This window comes from Centropristis striata, chromosome 22 (assembly GCF_030273125.1).
Source record: "Centropristis striata isolate RG_2023a ecotype Rhode Island chromosome 22, C.striata_1.0, whole genome shotgun sequence".
Lineage (NCBI taxonomy): Eukaryota > Metazoa > Chordata > Actinopteri > Perciformes > Serranidae > Centropristis > Centropristis striata.
In genome coordinates, this window is record NC_081538.1 from 5,763,850 (window position 1) to 5,776,445 (window position 12,596).

Below are 12,596 nucleotides of genomic sequence, written 5' to 3' on the forward strand. Positions count from 1 at the left end.
ACACACACTCTTTACTAATATCAACTCTAGTTTTCTCTTCTTGAGGCCACAAAGAGTTCAGACAAGAACTTAGCCACATGTATGAATGTTTGTATGCAACACCTCGTCCAGACAGGATGGAGACAGGAGCTCAGTGGCATCACGTCCGACACATAAAATCATAAAACTTCATCTCATGCTGTCACAGAGCCTCTGCTGCTCTAACAAGCACAGTCTCTGCACATACACATACAGTACAACGCATGTCAACACACACACAAGGCATCTTTTAACAGACGCGGAGACACAGCTTTAAGTCCTGCTGTGCAACAGAGGAATCAGGAAATGTCCTCAGGCTGCTCATTATAGCTGATTACACACACATGGAGACTGTGTGTGTGTGTGTGTGTGTGTGTGTGTGTGTGCAGCACAGGGCTTGAAGCTTCCATAAATCAGTGTGTTTTCATTGTAGTCGACTACTTCACCATTTCAAGTTGTTTATTGGTGGAAATTCATCTGAGACTGCATTGTCATGAACGTATTATTATGTTTAGCCTACAGCAATTTTATTTAATCACTATAGCTGTCTAAGTGAAACAATCCAATGTTAATCTTCAGGCTGCGCAATTAATCGAATATTAATCACGATGACAATTTTGGCTTCCACAAATAAATGAACATGATCGACCGCAGTATTGATGTTTAAAATGAGGGATACACTTCCTGAATTAGCAGAAGCTAGTCCCTTGAAATGGATGATCATAAATAGTTTGGTTGGATTTCTGATTTAGGGCAAGTGACGTTAAGGAAAAACAAATCGTATACAAAGAGATCATGAGACTTGTGTGTGCACGCCACAAGCTACAGCACGATGATGAAATTAAAGAAGAATCATTTTGCGAATGTAACCTTAACCCATAAGAACCCAGACCTATTTATCCTTAAAGTAAAATGATGGGGGATATACAACAGACCAAGTGGACCACATAGAACACATTTATGATGTTTTTAAAAAATTACTACCCCTAAATGTCAAAGATCTGTGATGTGACATATATACAATACATTGGGCGTTTATGGTATTTGTGTTCATAATATTTCTTATTGTAAAATAAATAAACTAGACACATTTTCTGGTTACAGAAACACAAATTTGCCTTTTCCTTTGCAACTCCACAACATATATCAAAATCGTGACAGGAAATATGGTCAGAAGAAGTGAAATGCAATACAGGACAGCCTATTAATGGGTTAGAATTGTTAAATGGGTTTAATCTTAGATTCTAGAAGATTTAAAGTGTTTGTTACAAGGGTGTCACCATGGTTTCTTATGGGTTAATGAACCTCCATCCTCGCCCAGTGTCATCCAAGACATCCATAACAGCGACACTGTGCAGAAAATGTGATGTGAATGAACTATGGTGCAGACCGAAGAACTGAACTCTGGTCCACTAACAACGGGTTCTCAGTGCTCTTCTAAGTGCGCCAGAGTTTCATTAGCTGCAGGTGAGAAGGCATTCCGAACCAAAGGAAGGAAGCAAACCAAAACACAGCATTCTGGGTTGAATTTGGGGGGAAATTTGAGAATCAAAACCAGGCAAGGAAGCAGCAGGGTTTTAAAATGTCTCGTGAACACACATGGTCTAATGATGAAGTTAAGGCCCTTATCCAAATATGGTCAGAATCAGACGATCACAGAAAGTCTTCAAATGACTTAGCTGCAGAATGCTAAGCTAATGGATTCAATCGCACAGCGAATCAATGCCGCATAAAAGTGAAAAAACTCAACAATACATTTTGATAAAGTGTCAGCTCTTTATCTCACATATTCTGTCCAATAGACGAAGGACAGCTTCAACAGTGTGACATTTGTTTACAATGCTTGATTGTTGAATCGCACCAATTCGACCAGACATTATATAAGTAAAATTAACTAATAAGGACTAATCTTATTTTGATGCAAAGATTTGTTAATTAGCAGAAATGAACAGATTAAACAGAGAGCATGTGTTTATTTAAATGTGAAATTGCATTAAAATCATTTTGTCCTTACAATAAATGAATAATCATGACCTCACTATTGATAAAAAATAATCCTGATTATCGATTTTACTAACAATAGTAATCGTGCATTCCTACCAAAACTTCGTTATACATCAGCTGAATAATAAATATAAAATCTAGCCTTTCCCAGGAGTAGATGTATATTTGCATGTAGCTGCTGCTGCAATACTTCCCTGCGGTGTTGAAACTTGATGTCAAAACACACAAACCAACGGCGGCCACCTGTTGCACATTCTTACTGCCTGCTCGCAGAAAATCACTGGCAATCTCATGAAACATTCAATTCAATTTGAAATCACAAGTAAGAAAAAAATAGAGATTCAAAAGTCCAAATCCAGAACCAGCAATGGCAGAGTGAGGTAGAGTTTTCTGTAAATACTGTATGTTGTGTACAAGACTGTCTCTATCTCATCTGCAATCAGTCTATTTTTGAAATGTTGCCTTAGTTACAGTACATGCAGTCATGGGTGGATGTGTGTTGGAGTCTTTGCACAGTTTGTTTATGCTGTAACTGTACCTACCTGCAGTGCACACATATAGGAACATCATCGTTGTCTTGGTACTCTCTCATTAGTCCGATCATATCCAGTATGGAGTCGAACGACGAGGGGACGTCGTGATCCGGCCAGTTCATATAATGGAACTGTGTTAGCCTCCGAGTTTCCTGCAGGGAGACGTGCGGGGGAATGTTTTTAAAAGGTTTGAAAAGGGTTGATGGAAGGTCAGCGAATTGAATCATCAGGCCAAGAGAAGACTGTGAACATGTGGGCGATATTTTAAAATATTATTATTAGCATTTTGCAACTTTTAGTGGGGTTATACAGTGATAAAAAGCATAAATTGTGCCATTGTCTTACTAAATTGTTTTGCCCTAATAAAGTTATTATTTTTTCATGTGACTTGCTTTTAAGTGCAAGTTAGAAATTCAACCTTTAATACAGTAATATTGATTTTTGTCTATGAAGTTTTACAAAAGGTTTTTTTAAGAGTTTTAACTTTTTTCTCTTTGTATATGTGTATAGGTATGATGTGTGTGTGTGTGTGTGTGTGTGTGTGTGTGTGTGTATATAAATACATATGTCATTTTCTTCCCCATTGTGTATATATACTGTTTAGGTACATACGGTTGCACACATGTATGGTACGGTATGCACACATGTATGCATACTAATTTCCTTTACTTTAAGTTTTCCTCCATTTCCTCCCTACATCCTGTAGCGATGACAGTGGCCTCTTAAAGTTATGTACTTACTTGATTCCTGTGGTCTAAGTCTAGTACCATCAGGTTGAATGCACTTATTGTAAGTCGCTTTGGACAAAAAAAAATGTAATGTAATGTAAAATTGTATTCTTTCATTTATTAATTAATTTAAGTATTTCTTTTATTTCTTTATTTATATTTTCTCTACTATTCTATTTCACAACACAAACAACATCACATGAAAGCAAGTGTACATTTACGTAAAGTCCTAAAATAAATTATAACCAAAGAAAAACCCAAAAAAAACTTTTATCAATGAAATGAAGTGTAGAAAACAGACTGAGAAACAAGTCAGATAACTTACATTCTCATACTCCACCGTTAAAGTCCTGAGAAAGTAGTCTGTTCTGGCCTGCTCTGATTCCTAGAAAACAGACACGGGGAAGAACATTTACATGATCCTTGACTAAAACGGTCATTAGAACAAAATGTGAGAAATGCAGGAGTCCAGAACATACGACCCCCCCCATCTCCTTACACACACACAGCTGTGATATTAGAGATTTGTCTCTACTTACACAGGAGATTCTGAAAGGGCCAAAACTCATGGGCTCCTCCCCGAGCAGCGGGAAATACCGCTCACACTTTTTCTAACCAGAGAAGAAAACAGGAGTTAGCTTTGGCTGAGAACAAAATACCAGACAAATACCACAGCTTCCTGTGCACACACACTTTCGGGCTTGAGATAAACAATTAACGTGACATGAGGAACAGAGAAGATGCCATTAACAGAAAAAAACAAGATACTATACTTTATATACCTACATGTGCAGAACATTTATAAAGGGGTATGCAAATTATTTGAGCTATCAGTCACGCTTTATTTTTAGTGTAGTGAACATTTTGTCGTCTTTGGCTGCCTTTAGTGCCACAGTTCCTCCGTTCACAATTACAAATATACAAGCAGGCAAGAAAAAATACCTTTACTGAGGCTAAACAATCCTCTAAGTTTATTATTTTACATGTGAGACTAAAGAGTCAAGGAAAAATGATTCCTCTTTTTTTAAGTTTTCATAGAAGCAGATCAATGATTCCAGATGTTTAATCTCACTCCGGTTATACAACAACAATCATGTGAAATATTTTCACCGGGTAGCTCCTCTGAAGATAATACTAAAGAGTAAACTAAAAAAAGATATGTAAATACAATAAATTTAGATAAAATAACAATATATAAAAAGCAATAAAAAATGAAAAAATACATATAAAATAAAGATGTAAAAAAGATATAATAAAAATACAAGGAGCTATAAGAAAAAAATAGTTTTAAAAAACTGTTAATAGCAAATGTAAAAATATGTGTAAAATGATCAAATTAAGATGTATAAATGATAAAAAAAAAAAATTGAAACAGTAAAAAAATATATATTAAAATACATATAAAATAAATATATATAAAAGATATGAGAAAAACTACAAGAAGCTTTAAAAAAATCAAAATGCATAAAAAAATATAAAAACAAAAGATAAGTAAAAATATTTTGTCATTATACTGGATTTAATTATATTGTATATGTCTTTTTATATCTACTATGTTTTTCTTTAATGGAGCCTCTGGTCAACATTGTTTCACACATAGTTGTACTCATAACGGGAGTGACAGCAAATGTCTTCAAATTCTAATGTTTTTGGTCCCATTTGTCGGTTTATCTCTTAGGAAAAATAAATAAATAAAATGACTGTAACATTGTTGGACACATGAACCTACATGAACATACACATGTACACACGCACTTACATAAACACACAAACACACACGAGAAGGGATTAAACATCACAGCCTTACCCTTCCCATCTCAAACTCTCGACAAGCCATCACAATAACCTGCAGAGACACAAACAGGAAGGATTAAAATCAATATTTACACTCGAAGCGTCTCACAGCTAAATCTCAGATTTCTAAAAATATTCACTCCTATATATGTTCTATTTATGAAATGCTGTAGTTGCCAACATGACGTCCAGACACTCAGTGGAGTTCCCTGCAGAATATGAAAGGCTTAGATTGAGATTTTTCAGTCATAGAGCAGCCTTCAGATCATTTTTGATCACACGATTCCCTTTTAACATCTATATCTCACATCATTCTCTTTGATCCTACAGGAGTAATTACCACAGCAGAGTGGGAGTTAAACCTAATCACAGCTCCCTTCTTTACGATCCATCTGGTTCAAGCATAAGCACTCCCCATCTGCCTGATATTAAATATGTATTCCAGCTACTTTAACTATTACACTTTGGTTAAAAAAATGCACTAAGTAAGAGCTTTCTGTTCCCATTCAGTAATCACTCGAGTTGACCCACAGAAGGACTCTGCCATCTTCATAACCGCACTTTATGTGTTTTTTATGCACACTGTTCATTGCACCTTATTTGTTTCATAGCACCAACATTTTTATACTGTATATTCATATTTATTCTGCACTGGAACTCTACTCCTTAATACATACTCCTTCTTTAGACACTTTATTTGTATTTTTTTACATTACATTTTATTGTATTTTATTGTATTTTTATATTTTATTGCTTGAAGTATGCCTAGGTTGTTTTTTTTATTTAATTATTTAATTGTGTTGTTATTGTCTCGGTGTGTAATGCTGCTGCTACACTGTAATTTCCCAGCTTGGGATAAATAAAGTCTATCTATCTATCTCTCTATCTCTCTATCTCTCTATCTATCTGTCTATCTGTCTATCTATCATGCTTTTTTCTACCATCCAATGAGCCATTGTACTCACAGCTACGTTGTACTCCCAGTTCATCCTCCAGAAGTCGATGACAGTGTTCTGCAGCGGGCCCTGAGTTGCAATATAGGCCTCTGGGCCATCCATACCCTGAAGGGAGCAACGAGGAGGAGAAACACACTGTGTTCAGAAATTCTGTAAAGGCACTTTATCTCTGCAATGGATGTTCCTGTGATTCATGTAACACGTTATAGTGTAAATCGCTCTCACGCTCTAATCAAAGTGTCAAACACAACAGAGTTTCAGCTGCTTTTTCTTACCTTGATGAAGTTAGCATTGACGTAATCTGTGTCCTGATTGGTCGTTTTTAACGTCAGCTTCACCCTAGTGTGATCAACTGAGGGGGGGAAAAGAAGAGAAAATTGTATTTACTTTAATGCATCTGAAACGTTTTCTACTTGCAGAAACAGACGATGAAATAAGACAAAGAGAAAGCAGAGGACAAAAAGACGGATGAATAGATAGAATGGCATACAGTTAGAGACAAAGAAGACAAAGAAGGAAAAACTGGAGAGCAATGTAATGTGAAGTGGACACACAGCAACATCCTCGTTCCTAAGTATAGTATGTCTCTGTGTGTGTTTTACTCATGTTGTGGGGACATAGATCTGTTTACACAGTCACGTTATGGGGACTCACCATCCTTATGGGGACAAAATACAAGTCCCCATAACGTAAAGTAAATTCTAGGGTAAGGAACCAGGTTTAACGTTAGGGTAGCAGAAGTAGCTGTAAACGATTGGATTCATAAATCTAGGAAATTAATATTAGTCATTGTAGCGTCCTCTAAAGTGATGGGAACACAATGTGTGTGTGTGTGTGTGTGTGTGTGTGTGTGTGTACATATCAGTTACGGATGAACCAGTTCTTCCCTTTGCCTCATCAGCAGCTCATTCACTAAAAGCCTAAATGAATGAATGAATGGATGAACGGATGGATAGACGGGCAGAGAAGAAAAAGAGGATAAAGCTATAAAAAAGTAGGACAGATGTTGGGTCATGGAGGCTTCGCCTGAGGTCATTAAATACATCGAGAGCGCTCTGTGTGTGTCTGAGAGGAGACCATTACATGACCTACAGTAATATAACATAATATAACTGCATATCTGTGGGGTTTTTTAATGTATGTGTGTTCATATTTTTACAAACATGACATGAATTTCTGTCTTTGTCTCTCCAATTTCCAGCTCCTTTCTGTCAGTACATTATCTGTCTGTCTCTACTCGTCATTTCCTTTATTTGAACTGGGCCAATAATCTATTATTTTCTTCCAATAACAAGACCAAATGATAGTGTTTTCATCTCTTTCCTTAACAGTAATTGACTGGAATGGGTTAAATACATATTACCAAAATGTTGAATATATGCTCAGGAGATTTCATACAGTATATGATGTAATTTATTTATTGTATTTATTATTTATTGTTTAATTAATTAATATTTATGTAAAGTAGTTTTCAGTTTATATTATTTATATTAATCTACCATTTTTTTTAAATATCTTATATTAAATGTATGTTTAATCATGTTAAAATTTATTTTTATTTGGATTTCATTTGAATTATATTTAAAGTTTTTATTTTTTTTAAATGCATGATGATTCCAAAGTCGATAAGTCGTGACTTCCATAGTGACCAAAAAATGTGATTTACTACTTAATATTAGCATGGATTTGTTGCTGTGCAGGTACTTACATGGCAGTATATCTTTATATCTGTTCTTCTTGACATTCTCCTCCCTCTCTCCTACATTGGTGGGGTAGATCTTCTCCGTCCGGTATTTAGTCGATAACCGTCGTAACCGCTGCAACACAAGAGAGAAGAACATATTTAGAAGATGGTAATAAATCATCTTCCTTTCCTCCCGTTCTCTCCCACCTACAGAGATTGCATACAATTTATCTGAGTATAAACAAGCTACAAAAGCAGGAAAAGTAACAAGTTACACTGACAGCACACAGGAAAGAGATTGATGACAGCAGAGCAGGGTCGACCTGTGATACAAGTCAGACAGAAGTCGCTCTTTCTCAGAGTATCACATCACTAGAGAAACAGAGAAAGCCTTATAACAAAGTCTCAGAAAAGCACTTCTGGCCACACATCCATACTCATCCTTCAACAATCACACTACTACTAAAACCACAGCGCCCTCCACCCCACACACACTCCTGCTCCTCTTTGCGTGATAGTGCATTAAGTTAAGTGTGGCCAAATCTAATAGTAGCTGACACTGATGAAGACACATTCAGTTAATGGGAAAAGAAGAAGAATTACAGCGTCTCTTGTCTGGCAGCAGGCTGAAGCTCCGCCAGTGCTTCCTTTAACATTATAATCTATCTGATTGACAAGGATTTATTGATTTCAGTGATTAATCTTTAAATAACAAGTAGAAATTATGAAATACGCTCAACATTTAAGGTTAAAAAACATCCTTTTCTGGATGTTGCAGCGTTTTTTCCATGTAAAAGGGTTGCTTATCTTATCAAAAAGTTGTTTGTATTTAAAAAGAACGCACATTTTTCTCTTAAGTTGCATGCAAAGTTGCAGCAACATGCACTTTTATTTAAGTTCTTTGAAAGAGATGAACACCATTAAGCTTGTGGCCGAAGTGATGCAGATGCTACCTGAAAATTATGGCATCATATTTGAGTCAACAGTCTGCACGCGCATTTATTTCGTGTCACGCGCACCTCTTATGACCAATCATAAGAGGCCCGGGGTCAGTCTTGGCCCCGCCCCCAATGTGTCAAAAGTCCTCGCTCCGCGCGAGCAGAGCTCCACCGCGAGCACGGGGGAGAATCTGCTTCACTCGGTTGCTGAATATGTGCGCGAAGATCAAAAAAGTGCGCGCGCAGTTGAAATCGCGTGACACGAAATAAATGCGCATGCAGATGTGTTATCGCTTGCGCGACTTTTGACTCAAATATGACGCCATAGAAAATTTCAAGAAATGAACGACAAAAAGGCAAACTAGCTGCCACTAAAATTGGGATGCCCCTGTATTCGGACCTTTATGGTAAATGTTACTATTTGGATAATGTGCTTATATTACAGACAAAGAGACAGATAATAAGGTTGGTTGAATACACATGACTCTCTGTGCACCTCTAGTCCATATTTGATGTATATCAATGGTTCCAAGTCAACTCTACAAGCATCTTTTATGAGAGTAAAGAGGCTTCAGCTACAGCCACTGATCACAGCTGGAGTGCGGAAAATATTTTGGTCATCAAATGCCATCTATATTCGTAAACCTTTGCAACACAAAAGAGCAAAAGACAGGCAATAAGGACACAGAGAGACATCCGAGAGGACTCGACTACAAAATTTGGGGACTTTCTGAAACTTCCAGTCAATTTTATCATGTGACTCTTTTTCCTTCACGCCTTCACTGTGGCCTCGAGTGCCACAGTGAAACTTAAAAGAAATTCAAAAGAACAGTAAGACTTTTGTACTATATAAAAAAAAACTCCTGCTGCTCGACTCTGATAGCGTTCACATGATATCGCTCTCAAGTGCCCTTTTTTTTAATCCTCTCAGTTGGTTCAATCGCTTCCTTCTCCCTCTGTGAGACAGTGAGGAAATTAGGCATCACTCCACTTTTTCTGCCTCTCTTGCTCCCCCCTTCTCTCTCTCTCTCTCTCTCTCTCTCACTCACTGACTGTCTCTGAGAAAGTAAGCGTGGGCGTTCGAGCTGCTGGAGCCTCGTGTGAAAAATGGTCCCACCTCTTCTCTCTGGCACTGACTGCAGGCTTTCCTCGTGTTACTGTGACAGGGACACATACTCCATCGAACCTTAAGACTTTTCTTCCTGTCCCTGTTTCTCTTTGTTAAAACATCGCTTCCTTTGCTTTTGTGGAGACATTTACAGCAATACACACTGACAGAAAGGCAAAAACACACACTAACTCTATTACATTACAAGACGCTGTGATGAAAATGTTAAACATCAACAACAATATTGCACGGTTGAAAACATCTGTCCTATTTAGTAACAGCTGTGGTTGCAGTTGACTGTATATCTTTCATGCATTGCATGATAATCTGGATGTATATCTACAAAGTTGCAAAGGGATCATTTACAGAACGGGTAAATAAAACTGGAACTGACAGATGCATCTCTTTCCCACCGCAATTTTCAACTCCTGTCTTTTATATTTTCCCGTCTGAAAGTTGCCTTTTTGATGCAGAGCTTCAGTGCTTTCATAGACTGACGAGCTGCCTGCTGCACTCACTGAATACACTGCTGACACACACACATAAACAGTTTAGACTAGCGTCACAGAGGCACCCTAAAGACATAATGAGTTTTTCACCTTTCATTTTGCATCACTCATCTTTATAAACCACGACGACAAGCAGAGGGAGAGGAAACAAGGGAGAGCGGAGAGAGAAAGAGAGGTGCACACAGAGACTGTGGGCGGCAACACAGCTGTGCATGCATGTGTGTTTGTGTGTGTGTGTGTGTGTGTGCATGCATGTGTGTTTGTGTGTGTGTGTGTGGTAATAGCATTAGAGCTCCTCTGGCCTCATGTGAATTACATTTCCAACAGAGGTCTGCTTCTGTGCTGGGCCAGAGCCCGGGAAAAACACACACACACACACACAAACATAAATACACACACTTAAGACACACAATGAGCAAGAGAAGGCAGGCAGCAGTGATTTGTGATGGTTTGTGATTCAACAAACCCACAAAACACATTATGTGGAGACAAACATACACACAATTGTGCCCTCTAACGCTGTAATGATGATAAGTATTTTCTCTTTGTAGCCCATTTCACTTCATTTACAGCAAACTGGAGTCGATTCTCCCATTAAAAGCCTGTGAATTCTGACTTTCTGCAGCACCTAATCAATTCTTTGTTCTGGCCCTGCACCGCTGGTTTTAATCTATACATGATGTCAGCTGCCAGTTGGGAAAGGATTTTATGTTTCAACAAGGTCACACCTTATATAATCATGAGCTCAATTTGCAAAGGATTAGCCACAGAAATTTCAGCACTTGTAATTCCAGACTGACACACCCCTTCCTTAATTTAGGGAATCTAGCCAACAAACATTTAGATTACCGTCTGTTTTTCTGACCTGTTTCTGACTCACCTCTTGTTTATCACCTGATATTAAGTTTAAAAAGCCAAGTTTTGCCTTTATATACCCTATCTGACTGATCTTAGTGATTGTGTACTGATCCGATACCAATATTTTGCCAATACTGACTGAAATTCGATAACTGATATGGTGGCTAATATAGTAATTTGTTGAGCTGGAATGAAAAAAGACTTTTTTTATGTGGATTGTGCACCAATTTTCACCACCCTGCATATATAGAGAGATACTTTCTCAAGCATAAAACTTTATTAAATAATAAATAGTAAATAAATAAATTGTTATAATTATACAAACAATGCATTACATTGTCAGTCAATTCGATAAATGATAACTAACAAAATAAAGAATAAATAGGTATAACATGAACAGCTAAATAAACAGCATTACTGTTCAATTTCAGTCAATTGCTGACTATAAAAAAAGAATAGCTATCACAATTTCTAAATCACGCCAAGCAATGTTTTCTGCATTATATATTGTGTAAAAAAAGTTTTCATAACGGCACATACTGGATTGCCACTATACATCAGACAGGCCTCCTCACTGTCTCATTTTAAATCTCTTTTTAAAACCCACCTCTTCTCGTTGGCTTTTAACACCACGTAGAGTGTTGATTTTATGTTGATTTTTTGTTTTTATTTGTATACATGCATATTTTTATTTTGTGCGGGCAGTACATTTTACATTCTATTTTATTCATTTTTATCCCATTTTTAACTTATTTTATCTTATTGCATTTTACTGTTCTATTGTTTACTACATCTCTTTGTGTTGTGTTATCTATTTTTTGTGCAGCACTTTGGAAACCTTGTGTTTGCTAAAATTGTGCTCTATAAATTAAGTGGATTGGATTGGACTGGACAGCATATACACTGATAATTGATAGACCTTAGATATATTACATTATCAGTCAACTGATGTGTCTGATTACACATACATGCACTAGATTATCAGCAGCAGGTCGTTAGACTGCATAGGTGACTTTAAAACAAAAAAAATTTCAATGAAAGCAAGTTGCAAGAAAACATTTAAGCACTGCATGCTTGAATGTGGATTTGGTTTGTTTTTCCATCAACTTGAACAAAGTCAAGAGACATCGTGGAAATATGGATCAGACACTTCTGAGAGGCTGTCGTAAACGGATATTTTACAGGCACTATTTATAGTGAGATTCAACCATTCATCAGGCCGACAACCTGATAATTGCTAATAAAAATACACTTTACACATACGTTAAAGCAGCTTGTTAAATTTGTTGCATCATTACAAAAAAAGGGAAAGAACTTGGATGAAGACCCAGCTACTGTCTGTCTCGCCATTTTTCTCTTTACTTTCCATTGTCCCACAGACAGACCCTGTTTCTAATTACTCTTACTTCCTCTGTTACGTAAAACACACACACACACACACACAAGACAAATAATGGTTAAGCCTG

At 37.0% G+C, this 12,596-nt stretch overlaps 1 protein-coding gene across 2 annotated transcripts in view; it reads right to left on the bottom strand.

Annotated features, from left to right (window-relative positions):
* Window positions 1–12,596, bottom strand: part of ptpn12 (protein tyrosine phosphatase non-receptor type 12) — a 65,913-nt gene that overhangs the window by 33,727 nt on the left and 19,590 nt on the right. For both annotated transcript variants that reach the window (XM_059325645.1, XM_059325644.1), the window contains exons 2-8: window positions 7,742–7,850; window positions 6,309–6,385; window positions 6,043–6,138; window positions 5,091–5,129; window positions 3,823–3,894; window positions 3,609–3,668; window positions 2,565–2,707 (exon numbers count right to left, since the gene is read on the bottom strand). In XM_059325645.1, the coding sequence (XP_059181628.1) occupies window positions 2,565–2,707; window positions 3,609–3,668; window positions 3,823–3,894; window positions 5,091–5,129; window positions 6,043–6,138; window positions 6,309–6,385; window positions 7,742–7,850 (596 nt within the window). The remainder of the gene's footprint in view (window positions 1–2,564; window positions 2,708–3,608; window positions 3,669–3,822; window positions 3,895–5,090; window positions 5,130–6,042; window positions 6,139–6,308; window positions 6,386–7,741; window positions 7,851–12,596) is intronic.